Source organism: Gobio gobio (genome assembly GCF_949357685.1).
Source record: "Gobio gobio genome assembly, chromosome: 6".
Lineage (NCBI taxonomy): Eukaryota > Metazoa > Chordata > Actinopteri > Cypriniformes > Gobionidae > Gobio > Gobio gobio.
In genome coordinates, this window is record NC_137102.1 from 41,299,857 (window position 1) to 41,325,114 (window position 25,258).

Sequence of the window (25,258 nt, forward strand, 5' to 3'; positions counted from 1 at the left end):
AACACGGACTTGGCAACACAGTGCAGTTGAGTTCTGTTGACATTTGACAACTAACGTTACGCGTCGCTCCGTTGCTCTGATTGGTTGTGGGTCTATCCAATAGAGGTCTTTCCTGGCTCGGTTGAAACACGCCCCATAATCAAAGCTCAATGGAGCGGTACCAGACCCAAATTCTGACTAGAATTGAGTATGGCCACGCCAGGCTAAACATTTTGAAAATAGGCCTACGAACATTTTCTTGAATCCGAAAATTTACGTCAGAGCAGCTTTACGAACGATTTACACACAAATTAATTCTGCTCGTATTTCATGAATGAGGCCCAATGATCGAAAATATAGGGAAAAAAATTGAAATAATATTAAACTTTAAAAGAACTGTTTTCTATTTGAATATATTTTAAAATGTAATTTATTCCTGTAATGGCAAAGCTGAATTTTCAGCATCATTATCCTACTCCAGTCTGTCAAAAGATCCTCCAGAAATCTTTCTAATGCTGCTTAAGAAATATTTCTTCTTATTGTTAATGTTGAGAACTGTTGCGCATGGCGCTAGCAACGCCATGGTCATGGCTTTGATTATCAAGGAAAGCAAAAACTGATCTGCCGTGAATGCCTTGGATAAGTGCAAATGTAAAAATTGAGCATATATTTTTGTGGCAACCTTTTTTAAGGGTTCTTTGATGAATAGAAAGTTGAAAAGAACAGCAGTTATTTGAAATAGATTTTCTGTAACCACGTTTACTGTCACTTTTGATCAATTTAAGGCATCCTTGCAAAGTATTTATCTTAAAAACATTTGACACCAGACTTCTGAACGGTGTACAAAACGACTGCTTGAGGGAACACACATTTGTGTAGTTTTGGCTAAATCAAAATCTGACTCCGCTAATCTTACAATTTTTTCTTTGCAGCATTTTCTTTCACTTTGATATTTAAAAGCACTGAAGACACTTAACCTATATGGGAGTGCCAAGCAGGGCTGGGACTGCATTCTCTCTGCATTGTGTTAAACAACTTGAAGGACCAGTTTAAGATCTTGTTAAACTGTTTGATGCATCTCATTTCCATTGCAGTTCAGCAACTGTAAAAGAATTTCACTCTCAGCATGATGAAGCTTTCCCCTGACTCTCTCTCAGTTTTCAGCCATAATAGGCAACACACTTAGCATATTGAAGGTGAGAGCCACTCCCACCTCACAGTTGGAGAGAGTTGTGCGTTTGTTTGTTTGTTTCGCAGGATCATGACGAAACCTGAAGACTTAGGTGGCGCCTCCTCCAAGAACCTTTGAACACCGTCACACTTTGCTGTTTGTCTTTATTGCCCTTTTCTCCTCCCTTCTTTCAATTACTAACAACATCCTCCTCCACTTTTGTTCACATTCCCCATCTTATTTTTTGTTCAAACTCATGACAGATTAGCTCTGCATAAGACAAAGAAGCAAAAGTAGTTTAAGAAGCTAGTACTTTTTAACCATCTTTTGACCATTTTGATGAATAATACCTGCATTATGCCTCTCTGAAGCTGCAGTGAGATGATAAAAACAGCAGTTTTCAGCCTCCATCAATCCCAATGAACATACACAGCAGCCAGATATAAGCTGCTTAAGGAATGGAGGAATGTACTGGCACCTGCTTGTCCCCAGCAAACCGCAGTGTTTTTGTGTGAGGGGCGACCTGCAGGATTACAGCAAGAATTTCAATTTCACAGTCTTTAGCCCTGAGCTTGAACCCCCAGGCCGGCTAGCAAGCTCTAAACTGTGACGGTAAAATATCTGCTCTGGAACCTACTTGTGTTGGATTCATAATTGTAATGATATTTAACTGGGTTCTGCTTCAGCAATGAGGAAACTGTGGAGATAATTAGTATTGGCTAATTGTGGAATATTACTGCGAGGAAGTTCAACAGGGAGCAGTTGGAAGGCCATAGTGTTTTGATACCTGCTTATTAGGTAAGTGAAGAGCCACAGGACAAAGGTGGACTGAAGTGACACTCCTCCCATAGTCTTATGGTTAGGGCTGGGCTTGCATTGAGACGAGGCAGATATAGACGGCTGCCTGTCAAACCTGTTGTCATTTCTCCAGACACGTTCAGTGGCTTGCTCTGTATTTTGAGATCACCTGTGTTCTACTCGCCTGCCAAAATGATGGAAGAAGTGTCTGTTGCTGTTGCTTTTGATGCTTATATTATTGACCAAATGTCAGAGGAGGAGATCCTGGCCAGTCTGGTGGTGGAGTCTCTACCGAAACAAGTGGTAAGTTCAGCACCCTTGGACCTCACTTTTGTCACATGTAGATTTATAGCCGACATGCTGGAATTTTTTAAGGAGTAGCATGACAGCATGTTTTTTTGTTTCAAATCTCTAAAAAAAAGTGTGTATAGAGTGTGTGTATAGAGGACATGTTAAGTAATGCTAATATGAAACCTGCAACTATGAAATTAACATAAGTACTTAAGATGTTTCTGTACATTCCTTTCATGCCTTTAAGATTTTGCGCTCCTGATATGATCTAAGTTTTATATATATATTAGGGCTGTCAAAAGATTAATCGCATCCAAAATAAAAGTTTGTGTTTACATAATATATGTGTGTGTACTCTGTTAATTATTATTTATATATAAATACACACACAAGCATGTATATATTTAAGAAAAAAATATTATTTTTATATATAAAACATTTATATTTATATATATTATAGATTATATAAATGTATATACAGTATATACATGCAAATATTTCTTAAATATATACATGAATGTGTGTGTGTTTATATATAAATAATAATTAACAGAGTACACTCACATATATTATGTAAACACAAACTTTTATTTTGGATGCGATTAATCTTTTGACAGCCCTAATATATATATATATATATATATATCATTAAACATACATTAATAAATGTAAAAAAAAATGTAAACGACAAAATTGCAAGAAATAATTCTATCATTCCTGCAACTAAATATAACCTGTAGGCCTACTTGTAAGATGTTTAAGTACATTCTTTTCATGCAAGATTTGCGTACCTGATATTATGATTTGAAAGTTCTTTGAATCTTCTTTTTGAACAGGTGCCATCTAAAAAGCTGAAATTAAGAGATAACCAATTGCAAACAGAAGACCCACTCGCCAGGTACGAGGTAAGCGATCACACCCTGACAAAAACAAAACGCTTCCGTCCCACTCCGCAACAAACACATCTAAAACTACAGCTCTTGCATCATTTAAACTTTATGAAAATTGCATAACCATGCACTAAATACTTCAGGGTTTTAGATTTGTGGCATTAATGCTTTTTTCTTTCTTTCTAGAGAGAAAACCGTAAGCTTCAGGAAACAATTTTGCGTCTGGAGCAGGAAAATGATGACCTTGCACAAAAGCTTGTCAGCAGCAAGATTGCACTGAGGACTGCTTTAGATCAGGTCTGTCGAATTATTACGAGTTGTGCATGTCGCATGCAACATGCCGGTTTCATTTTCTGTTTTATTTGCGGCGTATGTTTAAATAGATCTGGTGTGTTTTTCAGACCGAGGACAAGGTGGATGAATTAACCAAGGAGCTTTTAAAAACCAAACAGCTTCTTAAGTTTACAGAGGAGGAGAAACGGGGAAAGGATGAGGAGGCTTCACAGGTGCTTTAACATCACTGATTTGAGCAGTAAAGTGTTTGAACAATCTCTGTGAAAGAGACCTCATGCTCTGCTCTTGATGTGTTCGACAGCTGAAAGAGATGTTCAGGAGAGAGATGGACAAAGCAGAATCAGACAGTAAGAGATCAAACAACATCATCGCTGACTACAAGCAGGTAAACATTCAATTACAGCTCCACACATCTAATAAACATTGGTGCATTTGATGCCAACTTTCAGCCCGTTTTCTTGCGTCCTTTAGATTTGCTCCCAACTGAACACCAATCTTGAAAACCAGAGAGCTCAAGCAGACAAAGAGCTGGCAGTTATCAAGGTAAGAAACAAACTGACCTCGAAGCTGCTTTACCTTCACCATCAGTCTTACTGTAGTATCATGTTTCTCCTAAAACAGCCTCTTTTCTCACATATGCTGTATGATATATTATATTATTTCAGAGCAAGATGCTGGAGTGTGAGCAGTGCAGACACATCTTTAATATGGATGGATCAATTGAGCTGTGCTCTGAGGGTGAAGACACCGCTGCTCAGGAGGAAGTGAAAGCCTCTCTCAGAGAACAGGTCCAAGAGCTAGAGAGAGAGCTAGCCCAGACCAAGCTACAAATGGTGGAGTCCAAATGCAAGATACAAGTAAGACATTAAAGTCTGATGAAAAGCATGTGACTTGAAATGTTTTTTTGTTTTGTTTTTTGTCAAAAGATTTTTTAAATATATTTTTCAATATCAGTCAGCATTAATGCATTTTTTGTCATCTTTATTGCTGCACTGTAAAAAAAAAACAAAAGTACAATAAACTTGGATGTTTAAGTCATTTCAACTTAAATTACAATAAACTCACTTAAAAAATGTTGTATAACTTATAAAAAAAAAGTTGAAAATTGCTTAACTTATTGCTTAACTTGCTTAACTTAATTGCTTAACTTAACATATGTTGTTGTTACACACCCGAGTAATAACACTTACTCTCGAGCATGCTGTGATTCAGGTTCTTTACTTTTGTTTCACACTGAAATTACAAAACATGAACAGTACATGAGATGCCGTTGCTCACGCACACACATGGTAACTTATAACAACGAATATGCATGCGCCTATAACTTCCAACCCTTAGCTGTTCACGTGTCCCTCTCAGACCTAGGGTGCGTCTCAATCAGCCCCCTAGCTCAGTAGTCAGGGCACTGACTCACGGGGGGTCTCAGATTATGCACACATCTTTCACCATCCTACATTGTCATAACTTATTTACCATAAAAATGTTTTATAAATTTTTGTATGTGAGTTTTGTAAACGGAGCACATACTGACACTTCTTATTCTGGGAAAGTCTTTCATGATTAACCAAGAAATTGGTTTTCTAGTTTAAAGGAAAACGCAGACTTTTTGGGACTTTAACTAACAGAGTTAGATAAGTCCATAAATACTATTCTCATCTCCGTGTGTGCCATAACTCTGTCTGACGCTCCCACCACTAGCCTAGCTTAGCACAGAGACTGGAGATAAACGGCTCTAGCTAGCCTACTGCTCAATAAGTGACAAAATAACGCCAACATTTTCCTATTTACATGTTGTGATGTGTATAGTTACATTGTGTATTAAGGCCGACGGACAATGAAAAGATGCGATTTTCTAGACCGATATGGCTAGGAACTCTTCTCTCATTCCTGCGTAATAATCAAGGAACTTTGTGCCGTAGTATGGGTGCAGTGGCGCAATGATATTACGCAGCCCCTGAAAATATAGTCCCCAGCACACTCTCTGTGCAAGCAGGTTGTCACGTTGTTTATGTTGACGGAAGTTGGGCCCTGTCCCAAATGGCACACTTCAAGTGCACTTTCGGTCTTGTGGACTTACAATGGCCGCTGCATGCGCATGTCCATTAAGTCCACGAGACCGCAGGGTGTCCCATTTGTCATTTTAGGTTTCAGAAGTGTGCTCGCGAGCGCCCCCTTTGAGGTCAATATGCCCCCCTCGATGCGCACTTCTGCCGAGCCCGCACTGGTGCAGGTTACGCAGCGGACTTCTTCCCGGCAGTCAAAGCGGCATTACGTTGTGAAAGTGTGGACTCAGTGGAAGAGCGTGAGGGTTTAGGACGCCAGTTGGGACAGGGCCTTAGCCTATTTTCAGGCGCTGTGTAATATCATTGCGCCGCTGCACCCATACAGCACAAAGTTCCTTGATTATTACGCAGAAATGAGAGTATAGTTCCTAGCAATTTAGGTCTAGAAAATCGCAAAATCGCTTTTCATTTTCCATCAGTCTAACAGTACACGATGTAACTATATACATCACAACATGTCAATAGGAAAATGTCGCCGTTATTTTGTCACTTATTGAGCAGTAGGCTAGCTGGAGCCGTTTACCTCCAGTCTTTCGGCTAAGCTAGGCCAGGGGTTTTCAAATTGCGGTCCGGGGACCCCCAGGGGTCCTCCAGATTGTTCTAAGGGGTCCCCAGAAAAGTTCAGAGAATAAAAAAGACAGCAAAAATGGATAAAGTCTACCGAACATTCTAACAGTTTCTAACATTCTTTCATTTCTAAATGTTTCTCTCCTTTCTTGCTGTGTACTTTCCAGAATTGTGTATGTTTGTTTTGTATCTTTAGTGAGTTTCTCACTATAGTCACTGGGTTGTAAAGCAGTATTCTTAACACAGTACGTAAGATGCTTATATTTATTGTGAAAGTTGCTTATATAAATACTTTTTACTTAAAAAATGTTCTTCTTCAGGTTTAACATCCAACATTAAGTATAAGCAATTTGAGTTTGGAAACAATATGTTGTATTTATAATGTCACACTTACTATTTTCATACATAAAAATATATAGATGGATTTTAGGAAGGGGGTCCCTCATAAAAGATTCATCATATTTGGGGGTCCTTGGCATCATAAAATTTGAAAACCCCTGAGCTAGGCTAGCGGTGGGTGCGTCAGACAGAGTTATGACACACACGGAGATGGGAATGGTATGTGTGGACTTATCTAAATCTGGGGGATAATGTCAAGTCAAGTCAAGTCAACTTTATTTATATAGCGCTTTTAACAATGTAGATTGTTTCAAAGCAGCTTTACAGTGTTAAACAGGAAAATAATGCAGCATAATTTTATTCAGCTGTATAGCCATTCTGGAAAAAGCGCTGATGTCATCAGTTCATTTCAATTATCATACAGTGACAGTGTGGGCTTTAGATCAATAATTCGATCAGTAATTTAGTTTAAATGGTTAATTTAGTTTATTATTTAGATTTATTTCGATGTTTAGTTGAAAAATTTAGTGTCCCCAACTGAGCACGCCAAGCCAGAGGCAACAGTGGCAAGGAAACCAAAACCCCATTAGGTGACCTAATGGAGAAAAATAAACCTTGGGAGAAACCAGGCTCAGTCGGGGTGCCAGTTCTCCTCTGGCCAATTAACAAACAGCGTATTATTATTATTATTATTCTGGCAGATAGATCAGAATATTTGAGGGACCGGGGGCAACATGCTGGAGACGGGTTTATTGAGGATGATGTTGATTAAATAATTATTAAAGTGCAATATTCGAATGATCGGAGGCAACACGCTGGAGACGGGTTTATTGAGGATGACATATCGATTTAAGTATTATTTAATTGTAATATTCGAACAATCTGAGTCAATAAGATAAGGTGAATAAGCTAAAGTTCCAAAAAGTCGGCGTGTTTCTTTAAGTCATTTCAACTTAAATTACAATAAACTCACTTAAAAAAAGTTTAATCTTGTATAACTTTTAAAAAAAAAGTTGAAAATTGCTTAACTTATTTTGATGAGTTAAAGCAATGTAAAAACATATTTTGTCATAACTTATTGACCATAAAAATGTTTTTATACATTTTTTTATGTGATTTTGTAAACAGAGCACATACTGACACTTCTTATTCTGGGAAAGTCTTTCATGATTAACCAAGAAATTTGTTTTCTAGTTTAACTTTTCATGTAAAATAAAATAAAATAAAATAATAAATAGTATTAATAAATAGTGTAATAGATAAAACTTTTAAAGCATTTATTAATCTAGTTTAATGTTAATTTCTACATTTACTAATACATTTGAACAATTATTATTGTATAAATGAACATAAGTTCATATATTGTGAATAACATGACTCAACAATAACCAATAGTACATTTATAAATTAACATTAACAAAGGCTGTTAAAAATGTTGTTCATTGTTCATGGTATGTATTAACTTACGTTAATGAATTGAAGCTTATTATTACGTGTTACTAAAGTGTCTTGTTAATGAATTTAAATGCATGTTTTTATGCTAAAAATTGCATCTCTTTCATCATTTGTTTATCATCTTGATGTCCCAAGGAGTTGGAGCACCAAAACGCAGTTGTGACGACTGAACTTCAGGCTGCTAAGAACACATGGCTCAGAAAAACTCTGGACTCTTTCAGGACAGCTGCCAGCGGCCATCAGAACCCCTCTCAATCAGATTCTGCCTGGAGCCCCACAAATAACCCCCAGTCCAGCTGGGTCACCAGAAGGCTCTCCTGGGCCCACCGAGAAGGGAGAGCGGCCAAAGTATGAAAAGGAGTAGCATAGGCCTACTAGTGGAGAAGAAAAGTATTTCATGAGAGCACTCCTGAAATGAGTCTCACAAATGATGAGAAGGCTATTCTCTCAGACCTGGGGACAGTTGCATAAACAGTCACTATGTTGAGACTGAGTCTTAAAAACTAGTCTGACCAAGCAGTTAGCCAAGGGGTAAACCTACTTTTAAAAAATTACATGAACTTTTAAGACAGACTTAAGCAGTTTATGCAACTAGCTAGAAAGGACATTATCCACCTTATTTTTAGCAGTACAAAACAGCTTGTTATGCTACTTGATATTGCAAACTGGTGTTTCTTATTGCATATTATTTTAATGTATTGTAATTATAAACACACTGGTTTTAACACTTTGTTATTCTTCTAGTTATTTACCTATAGTGGCTAATGAACCAGAAGTCTCACAAATTCACATAAATTAGCTTTCTTCTGCATTGCAAAATAAGGTGGATAGATCTGTATGGTTGTAAACATTGGGAATGAGAAGAATTCTTAGGATTGTTGAAAGCAGGAAGAAATATCCCCTCTAGAGATGAGGCAGATTTTGCTCTGAAGGTAATCTCACATTAAAGGGTTAGTTCACCCAAAAATGAAAATTAGCCCATGATTTACTCACCCTCAAGTCATCCTAGGTGTATTTGACTTTCTTCTTTCAGACGAATACAATCGGAGTTATATTAAAAAATGTCCTGGCTCTTCCGAGCTTAATGATGGCAGTGAATGCCTGTTTCCATTCCATAAAAGTGCATATATCCATTATAAAAGCAATCCACACGGCTCCAGGGGGTTAGTAAAGGCCTTCTGAAGGGAAGCGATATGTTTGTGTAAGAAAAATATCCATATTTAAAACTGTAAACTCTTAACTTCTGCTAACTGTCGTATGCATGTTCATATTGTATTCGTCAATTCGTCAAGAATTGAGTTAAAATTTATCACATTAATTCCTTTAAAGTCAACCATTTAAAATAAGTAACTGCAAATAGCTCACAAACTACAGCTGAAGGAAAGAGAAACACAAGAACTACAACTGACTTCAGCCATTAAAAAAAATCCACTGAAAAGACATTACATCTCTCTTATTACGAACAAAACTAATGTTATTTCTGTCATTTGTCTACAGTTCTTTTGGACATCTAAACAGATGTTGATGTTTTATTGAAAATGTTTGGTTACCATTATGGTGATTCCTTTACTTGGGCAGTTTTACTCTTGACTTTTTAAGTCTGTTTGTGGTTTTTGTAACAGTGTTTAGTGTTTAACAGTCTTAAGGAATTCATTTGATTAATTCTAACCCAATTTCCAACTTATTTGTTGAATCGAATTAATAATATTGCTTGTAATCTGTTGCCACAATTTTATTGAGTAGATATAGTGTATTCTTTTTTACAGTGTAGGATGACTTGAGGGTGAGTAAATCATGGGGTAATTTTCATTTTTGGGTGAACTATCCTTTAAGACTATTTGAAGTTTTTGTATTACTGTGAGTTTCAGCATAATGTATTACAAAAGTCGCAATGCAAAAAGAGTTTGGCCAATTAAGCTAAATATTGTGCTTTGTGTGGTAACATCTCAATGAACTTTTAATTTAATTTCAAACAGCTCTTTAATGTAACAACTGCCTTCCAACACGTGTTATGGTCCACTGTTGGTATGTGAATGTATCTCTTTCATCCTCTTCTACAACAAGTATACTTCAAGTAAGGACACTTATATAATGACAATGTTTATTTCAATTCTAATCCACAAATTGTTCACTCAAAACTCAATAAAGCTTTGAATATTAGAAATCCGTTTACATGTTTTGGGTCACAAATATTTTGCATGTTCAGAGCAACATCAGAAATATCACCGCTTAATACACAAACAGAGATGAACTTGTCACCTAAAACAATATTTACAATCTATTTCTAAATAAAGCGGTAGTTTATAAGGTCTTCCAGGTTTGTGGAACTGCACACACAGACCAGCCACTGTCGGTGATGAGCCTATTGCTGAAAACTGAGAGCCACAGAGCATTTGATCACTGGATTTACACAAATCATTTCACTTTTAACAAGTGTTGTCTCAACATTGTAACATTGCATATCGAGTCAACTCCTGACAAACATTATTGTGCTATTGTCTTTGGAAGGCTTTTGTCTTCAAACACCTATTTACTCCCTGAGATTTTAACCCTTAAACAGGCACGACTGGAAAATGATCAGCAAAAAATTATTTCATGTCACTTCTTATTTCTTCTGGACTTAAGTAAAACATATCCAAAGAAATGTTTTAAATATTTGATGTAGTTTTGATTTTATGAGTTGTAACTCCCAGTACACGTTGCTTGTTTAGGGTATAAAAAAGGATCATCCACAGTATTGACAATGAATGGTGTTTCAAGATAAACTGGGCTCCCTGTACTGGTCATTGGATTATTGCAAATTCCGGGGTGAGAGTGAGGGGTCGGTTGTGGGTGGTGGGAGGTTCAGTAGAAACCTTGTTCGAGGACCGGGGCCCTTAAGGAAGACCCTTATAGGCCCTCCAGGCCTCTGGGCCCACTGTACACATGCAGTCCCCCTTCTCAATCTATGTATTTTGTGTAAAACAAAAAATGCAAATGTTAAGATTAAAGGAGTAATTATGTCATGCATACAAAGAGGGAAACAAACCCAAAGCACAGACTGTTAAACAAATATGCATGTGATTTTGCGTGTAAACAGAAAGATACTTTTGCTAATACAAATATACATCCAGAACTAGGGTTGGGAACCGAGAACCGGTTCTTATGCAGAACCGAAACTGATTTTTGAAAAATACCAGAACCGCGCGAAATTCCTAAGTTTCGGTTCCGAAAACGGTTCTGGTGCAATGTGTGTGCGAAGCGCTGGAAGCGTATCCTTTCATAGCGAGTGACAGCCAGAGTTGCCAACTCCGTGATTTTCACGCTTTCCCGTTTTCCACTGTTGCCGCGGGCTGTGTTTCATGTCCGCGGGTTGAAACGATTGTGCAATTGTGCGGGTTTGTTGTGAAAACCTGGCAACCCTGGCTCACCTCATCATGAATATTAATTACGTTGCCTGCCGCTTCCAGGAGTGCAACGCAGTTCAGCACTGAAAGCCCTCGCGCTACACATTTACGGTTTTGCGTCAGATATTTTCTCGTTGACCACCAGCATAGCGAAGAGAAAGTCACAAGTATGGATTCATTTCCAAAGAATGAATGATAATGAAGCAAAATGTAACACGTGAAAAGTTAATAACATGCAAAGGAGGCTGCACTAGCAATTTAACAAAACATTTGCTACAGCACAGAGTGCCACAGGGCTTATACCAGATTTATAGTGAAAGGCCTATATATATATATATATATATATATATATATATATATATATATACATATATATATATATATATATATATATATATATATATATATATATATATATATATATATATATATATATATATATATATATATGTATATGTATATGTATATATATATATATATATATGTATATATATATATATATATATATATATATATATATATATATATATATATATATATATATATATATATATATATATATGTATATATATATATATATATATATATATATATATATATATATATATATATATATATATATATATATATATATATATATATGTATATATAAATATTTGTCAACCGTTGAGTCACCATGGTTTAGGTACGCGTTTAGGCACAATTAGCTTTGTAATGCTGAATTGCAATTTATTATTTACAAGTTCACTGAATAACTGAATTACTATTAAATTAATATATAACTAATTAATAAATATAACTAATAAATATAATTTATAACTTGGTTTTATTCAGAGACAGAGAGATAAAATGTAATAAGACAATTTCAGAGGTGTTCATTTGAAAAAAAATGTGTTGCAAGAATGGCTTAATTAATACTGTAATATATGTACAGTATAGGACTTTTTTGACATTGCCAACCTGTAAATACATTTTAGAGCAAGTAATAAACACAAAATGGATTGTTTGAGTTGCGTATTGTGCCTTTTTCCTTTACCACTATATGTTTAATAATTTTAATGGAACCGGAATCGGAACCGGAATCGTTAGGCGGAACCGGAACCGGAACCGGAACCGGAAAATTTATCACGATTCCCAACCCTATCCAGAACCTTTAGGTCAGACAGGGAAAAGAGACTGAGCTCTACTCAGACTTCTCCTCCGGATTGAAAAAATCATCAAAATAACCCTCAGCGGTTCTGAGTATCTGAACAACAGCGTTCAGAAGCAGTATGTCAATTTGAGGGTCTATTTCCAGTTCTTGGCAGTAGTTTTTCACTGGGATCACAGCAGACAGAGAAACTCCAAGCTGAGCGCTCACCTCCTGCACCTGTCACAAAAACACAGTTCTTCAGAAATACTCAAGAACAGGATGTGAAACAGAACAGTACAGACTACTGACTATAAAGTCATAAACATTCATTTGTACCATTTTGTTGATATAGTGGCTGTGGTAGACATTTTTCAGGTCTTCCGCCACTAAGGGACAGGCCTCATCCACCTTAGTGAGCAGAACCAGCTGAGGAATACCTGAAGAACAGAACACCACCTTAAATGCTATCAAATCCCAAAAATGTATGCTAATTGTACATTCAAACCCACAATAAGTGCTCTTGAGAAAGGAACTTGCTGGAGCGGGACTTTAAATATAATTTCTATTATTTAAATGATAAAAGACTCACTTTAAAATTCATTTAAATCTGATTCATTATTGTTATTCACTCACCTAGCTGGTTGGTTTTCCTTCGAAAAACCGCAAACTTGTCAATCATTTTGTCAGAGAGGAGCTTGACTTTGCAGGTGTCAATCACATACACCACACAGTGAATCTTGTCCTTCAAGCCAGGAGATTTACGGAAATGAGTGGAGTCTGGCTGTATAGGCATCGATGGGTTAAACTAAGGGGGAAAAAACATGTACAATAGCTTTAAATCATTAAGACATGAGACCACTGAATAAAAAATTAAAGCATTAATGTAATGTCCATCTTTTTTATTCCTGTAATTAGCTAATAAAACATCTGCCACACCTAACTATGTTCACCTTTTACCTAAAGTTCTTACCTGATACCTGTCTTGAATGTGCCCTTTCAAAATACTGGAAAAATCATCTACATCCAGACCGGTGTTCAAACCCTCCTCCAGACCCATCGAGTCACACAGAGTGAAGGGAACATGGCTGACACCGCTGCCTGGCTTTATGTAGTAGGTACGAAACTACATGGCACAAAAATGTAGCAATTAATTTAAATACAGTACATAGAGATAATAACTAATCACAAATAAATATCAGAGGTGTAATAATCAAGGTACATTTCTACCTGAGTAGTCAAACTGGTTCCAGCAGTGCCAGTGTTGGCCTGGCCGCTCACATAACCCTTGAATACAGAGTTGATGGAGTTGAAGAAGCTTGATTTCCCAGCACCAACAGGACCCAACAGTAGAACCTTAGCCTGTTTAACTGAGCTAACAGAAGGCTTCCAGCCCGAGATGGTGCTCAAGAGTGCTTTCCTTCTCCTAAAAACATTCATTTCATTGTGAAACTCCTTAAAGGTGCAGTGTGTAAATTTAGCGGTCTCTAGTGGTGAGGTCACAGGACAAAAATGTTGTCGTTGGAGAGAGCAGAGAGTGACTAGTGCTCTGTACAGCAGTTTAGGGCTACTGTAGAAACATGGCGATTTCACTGTAAGGGGACTTGCAGTGTATGTATATAGAAATGGCTCATTCTAAGGTAATAAAAACATAACGGTACATTATGTAAGGTCTTTATACACCACTGAAAACATAGTTATGTATATTATATTGCATTTCTCTCATAGATCCTCATAAATACCACACACTGCACCTTTAAGGGACACAGTCAGAAACACTTCGTAAAAGACGTTGATATTAAAAACAAAGAAACCAGACCAAATTCACTGAATTATTGAACATTCATTGTTTTTAAGAAGACACTGAATTTGGTTTGCTTCACTCACTCAGAGTTCCACTGGACATTTCTCCATGGTTTCTCCAAGAGTCCTCCACAGTCTGGTGAGAATCCAAAATCAAACCATTATTGAAAGTACACTACTCACTCATAAATTATCTAAAAAGTAGCACAAAATAATACAAACCTTCCACTCTGTACACCTCGCATTCTGTCAGCTGTAAGTCATTCCCATGCATCAGCTGTGGATCGAATTGGTATGTTCCTGGATTACTGTTGACAGTGGCTGTGTTATTGTAAAGAAACACTAAAGAACCAAAGTTTGGACCACTGTCAGTGAAAGCAAACTGGGGATTTCCACTGAGCACACGGAGAGGATCTTCTTTAACCTCTTTGTCATTAAAGCTGAAGAGAAAAGCTTTGTCATCCACAATATTTTGGCTTGTTTGACCATAATTTTTGCTAGTAAAACCTCCAAAAACATATCCTGACTTATTGTAAGCTACAATAACAGTTGGTCCCTGAATATTACATTTTTGGTGAAATATATTGACATTGTAGCCATGCACACTGGCTTTGAACAGCAGGCTGAAGCTGGCATGGTTGAACAAGGAGCAGAGCTTCTTCTTCTGCCATTTGGTCAAGCTGGATGTGATGGTGCTCATAATGATCTGAAAAACATTCAACCAACATTTTAAAGCATGCTGTTAATGAAGTAGAAAGATTTTTTTAATATATTCTAAAACATGTAAATTCTACTAGGGGAGACCAGGGTGTGTTGTAACTCGGGGTTAGATTAAACACTGTAAGTTTGACAGTTCAGAAACTGTAACTTCCTGTGAGTAAGGTCAAAATACCAGCGCAATCATAGAAATATATACGTAGAATCCTCATTCGACCGATCCGCGCAGGCACTAATGAGGCATCTATGTATATATCTATGACCACGCCGGTTTTTTGACCTTACTCACAGGAAGTTATGGCGGTCTGGAGAGCTGATGAGATTCGTCTGATATGAGGTGAAATAATAGCATAAATACCGTTCGGTTTCTCGCAGAAACCGATCGTTTCGTGTCTTAAGACATCAATGTGTCGCCAAGAGCCGCTGGGTTTAATTTGAAGTTGTCTGTGCATGTTTTTTTTACTCTAATAGAATTAGACCCCATTCACATGCATTATACGACTGACAGACGGCAAACAGTTGGAGTTAAAAATCGTCATTTGTGTTCTACTGAAGAAACAAAGTCACCTACATCTTGGATGCCTTGGGGGTAAGCTGAAAAACATAAAATTTTCGTTTTTGGGTGAACTATCCCTTTAAGAACCACTTTCCCTGGTTCAGAGCTGGTGCTTTGGGTGTGGAAAGACAAAGAATCGTTTTGAAACTAGGCTGTGGCTCCGAACCAGCACCAGCACTGCCTCGGTGGAAAAGGAGTAATTGAGACCCTTGTTAAAATGCCCAACTGTACAGCAGAAAACGTCTCGGTTACGTATGTAACCCTCGTTCCCTGAGGAGGGAACGGAGACGTACGTTAGTGACTAACGAATGGGGGGTTTCGCTTAGAAGCCAATCATCTTCGAGTATTCAACAGCGCCCAATGGCAGTGCCAATGCCATGGGCATGCGGAATTTGCATGCGTAACTCCGCCCCACCTCGTGGGTATATAAGGAAGTACGCTGGCAACATCGCATTATGTTACTGCTGCAGGAGCCAAGACTGAACTCCGCGTTCCAGGCAGCACAGCTGACGTGGCAAGGAAACGTACGTCTCCGTTCCCTCCTCAGGTCACGTACGTTAGTGACTAACGAATGGGGGATCCTATACAACAACGCCACTCAGCTGTCATCCAGTGCCCTGCGTAAGTGTGAGTACCCTGTCGTAAGACTAGTACGGACGAAGGACTCCCACTTATCACAGGATTACCAAGGTACACTGGGAAGCATATCCCAGTGAGGGAATGCCAAGATGCCTACCCGTGGGGAGGACTTAGAGAATACACATATGACCCGCTAAGGGCTGCATATGGAAGATCTCTAGGGTACCAGCCGAAGGTGGATTTTTAACCCTAGGGGCGGCAGGGACTTGCCAAGGGAAAGACACCTGCTCGCTGAGGAGGCTTACGGTGGAAATACTCGTGTGGGGGTCGCCGGAGGGGAACCATGCACACGGAGCACCTGGCCGGACATGAGGGTCTGGGCTCGAAAGGGCAGACTGAACTGATGTCGGCGTAAGCAGTGCTGGAGGAGCTCAGGGCTCTCGGGGAGCTCACCTGAGGAAAATATCGCACGTATCCAGTCCTGGGAGTGGAATGGCGAGCAAGCGAAGACACCTGAGCCTGGTCCATTACCGGCCACCCGTAGGGGCGAGTACATAGTCGGACACTGGCTCCACTCGGAGATTGTAGAATCTGGCGAATGTGTTGGGTGTCGCCCAGCCTGCAGCTCTGCAGATGTCTGTTAGCGAGGCGCCATGCGCTAGAGCCCAAGAGGAGGCCACACTCCGGGTGGAGTGTGCCCTCACACCAAGGGGACATGGTCGGCCTTGCTGCTGGTAAGCCAAAACAATGGTGTCCACTGTCCAGTGAGACAACCTCTGCTTTGAGAGAGCACTTCCCTTCCGCTCTCCACCTTAACAGACAAAGAGCTGGTCTGAGGTCCTGAAACACTGCGTCATGTCTACGTAGGCGCGGAGAGCGCGTACTGGACAGAGCAATGCCAAGGCTGGGTCTGCCTCCTCCAAAGGCAGCGCTTGCAGGTTCACCACCTGATCTCGGAACGGAGTGGTGGGAACCTTGGGCACATATCCGGGCCGGGGTCTCATGGATCACGTGAGAGTTAGCCGGCCCGAACTCAAGGCACGCTTCGTCAACCGAAAATGCTTGCAGGTCCCCGACCCTCTAAGCGAGGCCAATGCGGTCAGCAGAGCCGTCTTCATAGACAAGAACTTAATCTCAGCCGACCGCAAAGGCTCAAAGGGAGGCCTCTGCAGAGCACTTAAGACTACTGAGAGGTCCCAAGAGGGAACGAGAGGAGAGCGAGGAGGATTCAGTCTCCTCGCCCCCCTCAGGAACCTGATGATCAGGTCGTGCTGCTACTTACCTTTTTGTCTCCCAGGAGATCGTGGTAGGCAGATATTGCGGCCACGTACACTTAAGGGTGGAAGGAGACAGCCTTCGTCCCACCCCCTCCTGGAGAAACGAAGCACAGACCCGATCGGGCATTTCCAGGGGTCTTCCTGGCGGGAAGAGCACCATGTGACGAAGAGGTCCCACTTCAACGCATAGAGGTGTCGTGTAGACTCTGCCCTAGCGGAAGTGATGGTAGCGACCACCGCAGGTGGAGGGCTACTCAAACCAGCCGCGTCCCGTCCAGAAGCCACACATGGAGCTTCCAGAACGCTGGACGCGGGTGCCAAAAGGTGCCCCGTCTCTGAGTGAGGAGTCTCAGAGGAATAGGCCAGGGAGGGGCTGTCGCAAGGAGTAGCAGTTCTGAGAACCAGGTCCGGCCGTGCCAACGGGGCGACCAACATGACCTGCTCCTTGTCCTCCCTGATCTTGCACAGTACCTGTGCGAGAAGGCTCAGTGGGGGAAACGCATAATTGCGTAGCCCCGACGACCAGCTGTGCGCCAGTGCATCCGTGCCGGCCATAGGTCAGGGAATAATACAGGGAGCAATGGGAAGAGTCCTGGGAGGCAACAGGACTACCTGTGCGTCGCCGAACCGTTCCCATATCAGCTGGACCGTCTGGGGATGGAGTCTCCATTCTCCAGGAAGTGGCTGAAGCCGTGAGCTCGTAGGCTGCACGGTTCAGGACTCCCGGGATGTGGACAGCATGAAGGGACCTCAGATGCTTCTGACTCCAAAAAACGAGATGGCGGGCGAGTTGAGACATACGGCGGGAGCGTAGACCGCCCGGCCGTGTCGTCTGTCCTGACTAGTACATGTTGACCCTTCAGCAACGCTCGGAAGCGGTGCAGGGCGAACCGTACTGCCAGCAACTCGAGGCAATTGACATGCAGAAGGCGCTGGGGTCCTATCCAGGAGCCCGTGGCTGCTTGTCCATTGCACATGGCACCCCAGCCCGTGGATGATGCATCTGTTGATACAACAAGATGCCTGGAAACTCGTTCTAAGGACACTCCGGTCCGTAGAAAACTGAGGTTCCACCACGGGGAGAGAGTCTGTAAGCAGGCCCGAGTCACTTGTACCCGGAGCGTGCCAGACCGCCATGCCCATCTCGGGACTCGATCGCGTAGCCCGTGCTGAAGCGGTCTCATATGAAGCAATCCGAGCGGCGTTACCGCGGCTGCAGATGCCATATGCCCCAGGAGCCTCTGAAACAGTTTCAGTGGAACCGCACTCTTGCCCTCGACTTGTCGAAGGGAAGTCAGCAGAGACTGCGCGCGCTCGCTCGAAAGCTGCGCGCACATGGCGACCGAGTCGATCCATACCGAGAAAAGAGATCCTCTGCGCGGGGCAAAGTTTGCTCTTCTCCCAGTTGACCCGAAGGCCCAGACGGGCTAGGTGATGGAGCACCAAATCTCTGTGTCCGCAAACCTGCTCTCGAGAGTGACCCAGTATGAGCCAGTCGTCGAGGTAATTCAGGATGCGAACCCCGTGCTGCCGAAGGGGCGCAAGGGCTGCCTCGGCAATCTTCGTAAAGACGCGAGGGGACAGAGATAGCCCGAATGGTAGAACTGCGTACTGATATGCCCGCCCCTCGAAAGCAAACCGTAGGAACGGTCTGTGTCGAGGTAGAAAGGAGACATGGAAGTAGGCGTCCTTCAGGTCGATCGCTGCAACCAATCGTCTGGACGAACGCATTCGAAAAGGCGTTTCGCTGTCAACATCTTGAACGGAAACCGGTGGAGGTAACGGTTCAAGACGCGCAGGTCCAGGATCGGTCAAGCCCACCGGTCTCTTTGGGTACAATGAAGTACGGGCTGTAAAACCCGGAATTCACCTCGGCTGGAGGGACAGGTTCGATCGCACCCTTCGCCAGTAGGGTGGCAACCTCCGCTCGCATGACGGGGGCATTAGCCCCGATCATAGTGGAACGGACTCCCCGGAAGCAGGGAGGAACCTGCGCGAACTGAATCGCGTAGCCGCACCTGACTGTCTTTCGCGACCCAGCGGGACAGCCCTGGAATCTGAAGCCAGGCTCCCAGGAACTGCACCAGCGGGGTCAATCGGACTACAGGTGTACCCGGAGTGGGGCAGCGATGCAGCGTTACCGACCCGGACAAGGGAGGCTGTTGGGCGTCCCGGTGTGGGGGTGCGGTTAACGGCTGCGTCCTGACAGAGGAGACCAGGGAAGGACGCGCGTTCCACTGGGGTCTGCTCTGCCAGGAGGCTGGCGACAGAGAGGGATGCGAGTGGCGGGACCCGTGGGTGGCGCGCACTGTCATCACCGGTCTCTGGGTCCTCAGAGACAGGAACATGAGTTCTTCCCAAGCGCTGCTAGCCCGGGGGCCAGCAGCGGAAGGATTTTCCCCCGGCCCTCCACCGGGGGAAGGAGAGGCCCTGCTACCATCCCCTGGGAAGAACTGGAACCCATCTCTGAGTTGTCCACCTCCAGCGTGGCGTTTAACCAGTCTGGGGAGCGGACTGGGCGACATCCTCAACCACCTCCACGGCGCGGCCCAGGTTAAGGCTGCTGCTGGGGCCGGGCGGGAAGAGGGAGGGCGCCCTCGGCGGCGAGCGGACTGAGGCGACTGAGCCGGCGGCTGGTGCAGCAGCTGGCCGCCGGGGCAGTACGTGTTACAGCCTCAGTCTGCTCTGGGGCGGCCGAGAACTGTTGGGCGCAGTTCCCAGCCGTGCCGCCGAAGAGGCCAGCCTGGGATATGGGTGAGTTGAGGGGGCGGGCCCACTCAACGTCCTCCAAATCACCAGGTAAGGCCAGGTGTTCTCCCGGACCACAGCTGTGGACATCTCCCGACCCAGGGAGCGTGTGGCCACCTTCACCGCCCGGGGGCGGGATCAGTCGCGGCACGCAGCTCAATGAAGAGCCCTGGGTCGGCTCCACCCTTGTGCATGTGCAACGGGGCGGCGGCCTGCCCGTAGCTCTGCAGGACCACGCCACCGAAGTAGACGAGCCCACAGGCTTTGGGAGGGTGCTTAGGACAGCCACACCACGCCACGTCAAGCCCTCTGTGGACACCGTAGTGCGCAACAGAGAGTTCAACAGTAGGGGTGAGGGGGCCCCAGTGTACCCTAGGCCGCGGCCCCATCAAGGGCAGAGAAGGCGGAGGAGGCCACCAAACGATCGCGGGAAGCACGGGGACTTCCAGGACCGCGTGATCTCCTCATGCACCTCGGGAGCGAAAGGCATTGGGGGCGGGGCCCAACAGCTGTCGGGTGCCGTCCCCAAAAACCAATCGCGCAACCACGAGCACTCGCGACTGGGCGGAGTTCCACACCAGCGCGAGACTCGCGGCTGCCCGAGATAACATGGCTGTCAACCTTAGGTCGGATCAGGCAGCGCTGACACACCCGGAGGCGGAGCACAACTCCTAATCGTCATCCCCAAAGGACTCCAGCCCACCTTGGGATGCGGCGATCGACATCTCACTGCTATCTGGAGCGTGGACGAAACGAACGAGGCGTCAGAGACGGGCCGCTGTTTCAGTCCAACACTCGCGGGTTTAAGCAATGTGCGAGAGGGGGCGTGGCCCGAGGAATGATCGTCGGGGTTCTTAATACCACGGCACCGCACTCAGGTCACCCTGGCCACCAGCCAAAGTACCACCTCACTCGGAGACGGTAGATTGGGGTGTGGCAGAGGGGACTCTCTCTCCTCACGGAGATCACTGAGTCTCGACCGCAACATCGCGATGGTCACGTTCCCGCAGTGGGAACATGACGCATCCACAAACACTGCCCGAACGTGCTGAAGCCCAAACACATCGAGCAGTGAATGTGCCCATAGACAGCAACGGAGATCGATCGCACCCGGAAGTGCACGGGCGAACCGTCTTGAAAAAGACGTGCCACGCGCAAGCTCTTTTTGTGAGAGGAAAGCTCTGCAGAGTGCCGAAGCGCCCAGGGAAACACACACACAGCTGTTGCAGATCACTGCACAGATCAGCAGGCAGGCAGCATGAGATCGCTGGAACGCGCCGTAACACCAACACCCTGGAGAACCGCTGGTCTCGAAGACTGAAGAGAAGACTTCAGAATTCAGGCTTGTAGGAGTGAAGAGATCCTCTTGGCTCCAAAGCAAAAACATAATGCGATGTTGCCAGCGTACTTCCTTATATACCCACGAGGTGGGGCGGAGTTACGCATGCAAATTCCGCATGCCCATGGCATTGGCACTGCCATTGGGCGCTGTTGAATACTCGAAGATGATTGGCTTCTAAGCGAAACCCCCCATTCGTTAGTCACTAACGTACGTCGTAGTGACTGAACGAAAGGGAACAACGTTTACAAATTGGTACAAATTGTGGTTTTGGTATATACAGCTAATTTTGCCCTTCATGACAACTGTGAGGGGGGTGAATTTTTTTAATAACTAATTCGTTTAAATTATATTAAGCCTTAAAGTGCTGCATAATTAAGGGCGTGGTCACTTGAGTGACAGGTGGATTACCGCTGCTTTCACTACTAGACGTTTGTCTGCAGTCTGTTAGCTCCATCCACTCCACCTGTTGGCTCCACTTTGCCCATTTCAGTAATCAGGGAGTGACGTGCGGTGACGCATTGCGCACTTTAGGGCCGTTTCTCAAAACCAAGTATGCAAACTTTAGACTTGGTCCTTGACTCGTTAGTTCAGACTTGCCAAGTTCGATTTAGGAGAACGAACTCCAGAAGAAGTCTGGTAATTCTGTGGAACAGCAGCGTTCTTAATAGCGTCACTCAGCTCGCTCTGGCTACTCCGGTTATCGTATATTTGAGGCTACAATTTAAATGAAATGTTATAAAACAACACTCTGCCGTTTTCACTTAAAAAATCTTAAACATATTAATAGCCACACAAATGTAGTTCAGGCAACGCGTACATTGATTATCTTCACTGCATATATTTGTAACAAAACAAAATCATCTTTTCGTTTACATTTAAAAAAAATATTAAACATAGCCTATTAATATGTGCTTCACGCAATTAGAGTGCATATATGATTATCTTCACTTTAATAAAATTAAATATGACATATAACACCCTACCCAGTTGCTTTTTGTTAAATGTCAGTTTTAATTATCAAAGAAATAAATGAAACTTCAATTTGCCCTCAGCCAAAACAAAATAGCCAGGGAACAAATGATAGATTCGTGAGACCAAAGATCACCTGTTAGATATACAAAAGACGAATTATATCTCATGTTTAACCACTACAGAGACATCAGAGTCAGCGGCAAACGTCAGAAAGTCTAGCCGAGGAAAGGCTGCTCACGGCGGGGTTAATGAGCGCTGAGAGCCCGGTGGTCGACTGGATCTCACCAGTGATGCCAGTAACACGTTACTCTAATCTGACTACTTTTTTCCAGTAACGAGTAATCTAATCTAACGCGTTATTCCAAACCAGTAATCAGATTAAAGTAAGTTATCCAAGTCACTCTGAGTAACTATTTTTGTCATTTTCCTTAGTAAAAATATATATTTTTGCTTTCTTCTTGCGTCTCAGGGAGAGTATTTATGTTAAGTGAAGTCAAGAAAGACTGTCTTTATTAAAAAAAATTTTTTTTTTTTTTTTTTTCAGGAAGTAGGGTAGAGTGGGGGAAAACGCCCCCCTTAAGGAAAATGTGACATTACAGTGAAACAAAACATAAATGTGACTTGAATTGCCATCCCGGTTTTGAGTGACTATGGCAGGAGTTATTCACCAAATATTAAAATTGCAAAGCCTTCATAATTAATTAGTATTTTGACTGAAAATATTTTTGTACAAAGGGGGCGTTTTGCCCCAGCGGTGGGGTAAAATGCCCCCCAAGGTGGGGTAAAATGCCCCCTTTCTTCCCAACCAGTTTGCTTCATAGATCAACAGCAAAATGAGCAGACTATAGTTTTTAATCTCTCAAAGTAAAAGGCAAGTAATGTATCAACATGTATATATATTAATATTTATTTGAGGAATGTCCAAAATATCCAAATTTTTACCATTTATATTTATATATAAGCCATGCAAACAAATATGTTGTAATAAATAAATAAACATTAATTCATTAGCCATTCACAGCCATTTTAACATTTATATTTATACATATAACTAAGCCATGCAAACAAATATGTTGTAATAATAAATAAACAAATAAATAAATATATACATAAATAAACATTAATTCATTAGCCATTCGCAGCAATTTTACCATTTATATTTATATAACTAAGCCATGCAAACAAATGTGTTGTAATAAATAAATACATAAATAAACAAATAAATACTAAATAAACAAATAAATAAATACATACATAAATAAACTTTAATTCAGTAGCCATTCACATAATCTAATATGTTATTATAGTAATTATGATAGAGAGAAACTATGCCCTTTGGGGGGCGTTTTACCCCTCAGCGTAGGGGGCGTTTTACCCCACAAGCTATGACTTTTTAAAAAAATGTTTAATTTTTAAGATATAATTATATTCCTTATAAATAACATTTCCTCTCAAACTACAGACTTCACTATTCATCTATCATACATCACTGTGATATCCTGCAGAACAATATTCTCTTAAACACTTGTTTACTAATATCTGAAAATTATAGCACTTAGCATGTAATCCTCTTCTCTTCAAATACGTCGCTGGTGTCAGCTTCTCCAAGGAGATTTGTTTATCCCCGTTGTCAACGAAGTGCATAGCAACAGTGAAAATATATCTTGACTCCCTCTAGTGGTTATTTTGGGAAAAACAGGTGGGGGCGTTTTACCCCAGGGGGGCGTTTTCCCCCACTCTACCCCTACTTTTTTAATTTCAACTTAAAATGTCAGGAGATACATTGTTGACGTTACTGTTAAAAATGCACTTCCAATAAAGTGAGTGTTGGCAAAAATGGTTGTCATTTTTATGTTGAGGCGCCAGGGGTGTTGTCGGCAGACAAGAAAGAATATTGAGAAACGGCGCCCTAGGCTTCAGAAAGGCTCCATATTTTTGTACAGTCTACTATGGACTGAACCCTATGTGACACTACAGCACACTTACACGCACACTAACACAAACAGGCGCAGCAATTGTTTTGCACTAGCTGCATTTACAATAAAAAAAAAATGTTTTTTGTAAGTTTAAATTCACGTTGTTCAAAAACAGTTTTTTCTTTGTTCTTCAATTATGTTTATGCAAAAAAAATGGATAGGGTGGGTGTTATTTCAGTGTTACATCTATCCCCAGCTGGTGTTACAACTCACGCCAGTATAGAGGTAGTTATATTTGTAGCAGACACATGTGGCTAAGTATCAAAATACGAATATCTAGACCAAACAACCACTTGAGTTACTGATGATCAAACAAAAAGTGTTACAACAACCATACCGGGGATCTCCCCTAGACTACATAAAAGTTCATGTATTGCCCCCACCCAAATTCATCCGCAGAATTCAAATAATTCAAATTATATTAAGTATGAAAAGGAAATTTTAAAATGCAATGATCATGCAAAAAACATAATGAAATCAGCTCACGTTGGAACAAGTCGTCAGAATCGCCTGCTTTCCTTCGCTAGCCTGGAAGAGTCTACTTTCGTTTTCAGGGAAAGGAAACCTACAGTAGGCTACGTCTTACGTCACATGTTCATCGTGCTGGCGCATGTTTGTTTCTCTCTTTTTTCAGCTTTCACAAGAACATACAATGACATTTGATATCAAACAGAATTTGGAGGGTAGGCTACAAACAACAGATCTTACATCGTAATAAAACATTACATTTCCTTCAGCATGAGTGATGCTTTTATGAGTGATGCTGGGACAGGACCCCTTAATGTGTTTTTCATTCACTTTTAATTTTCTTTTTCACAAACTATCACTTAAGTACTTATTGAACACTTTGTGTTCTTGGTCAGATAAAATGACAGAGAAAAGAAAAACGGACATTAGATAATTTACAAAATGTTTTTTGTGGTAGC

General features: G+C 42.0%; 2 protein-coding genes across 4 annotated transcripts; one reads left to right on the plus strand and one right to left on the minus strand.

Moving 5' to 3' along the window:
- Positions 1-1,702: 1,702 nt before the first annotated feature.
- Positions 1,703-10,014, plus strand: rabgap1l2 (RAB GTPase activating protein 1-like 2). 2 transcript variants are annotated; one of them, XM_079820262.1, is made up of 9 exons: positions 1,704-1,948; positions 2,082-2,251; positions 3,076-3,144; positions 3,316-3,426; positions 3,531-3,635; positions 3,725-3,808; positions 3,895-3,966; positions 4,089-4,280; positions 7,983-10,014. In XM_079820262.1, exons 2-9 carry the CDS (start codon positions 2,141-2,143, stop codon positions 8,199-8,201), a joined length of 963 nt encoding a protein of 320 aa, XP_079676388.1. In that variant the 5' UTR covers positions 1,704-1,948; positions 2,082-2,140; the 3' UTR covers positions 8,202-10,014. The 2 variants fall into 2 exon arrangements, with proteins under 2 accessions (XP_079676387.1, XP_079676388.1); XM_079820261.1 differs by having other exon boundaries at positions 1,703-2,251.
- An 815-nt stretch (positions 10,015-10,829) lies between these two features.
- On the minus strand, positions 10,830-24,879 carry ifi44c2 (interferon induced protein 44c2). 2 transcript variants are annotated; one of them, XM_079820260.1, is made up of 10 exons: positions 24,819-24,879; positions 14,733-14,871; positions 14,388-14,605; positions 14,250-14,301; positions 13,593-13,788; positions 13,336-13,488; positions 12,999-13,170; positions 12,702-12,802; positions 12,385-12,602; positions 10,830-10,962 (listed from the first exon to the last, which is right to left on the minus strand). In XM_079820260.1, the coding sequence occupies exons 2-9, from the start codon at positions 14,834-14,836 to the stop codon at positions 12,417-12,419; spliced, it is 1,182 nt and encodes a 393-aa protein (XP_079676386.1). In that variant the 5' UTR covers positions 14,837-14,871; positions 24,819-24,879; the 3' UTR covers positions 10,830-10,962; positions 12,385-12,416. The 2 variants fall into 2 exon arrangements, with proteins under 2 accessions (XP_079676386.1, XP_079676385.1); XM_079820259.1 differs by having other exon boundaries at positions 14,388-14,871; positions 24,819-24,873.
- Between the last annotated feature and the right edge of the window lie 379 nt (positions 24,880-25,258).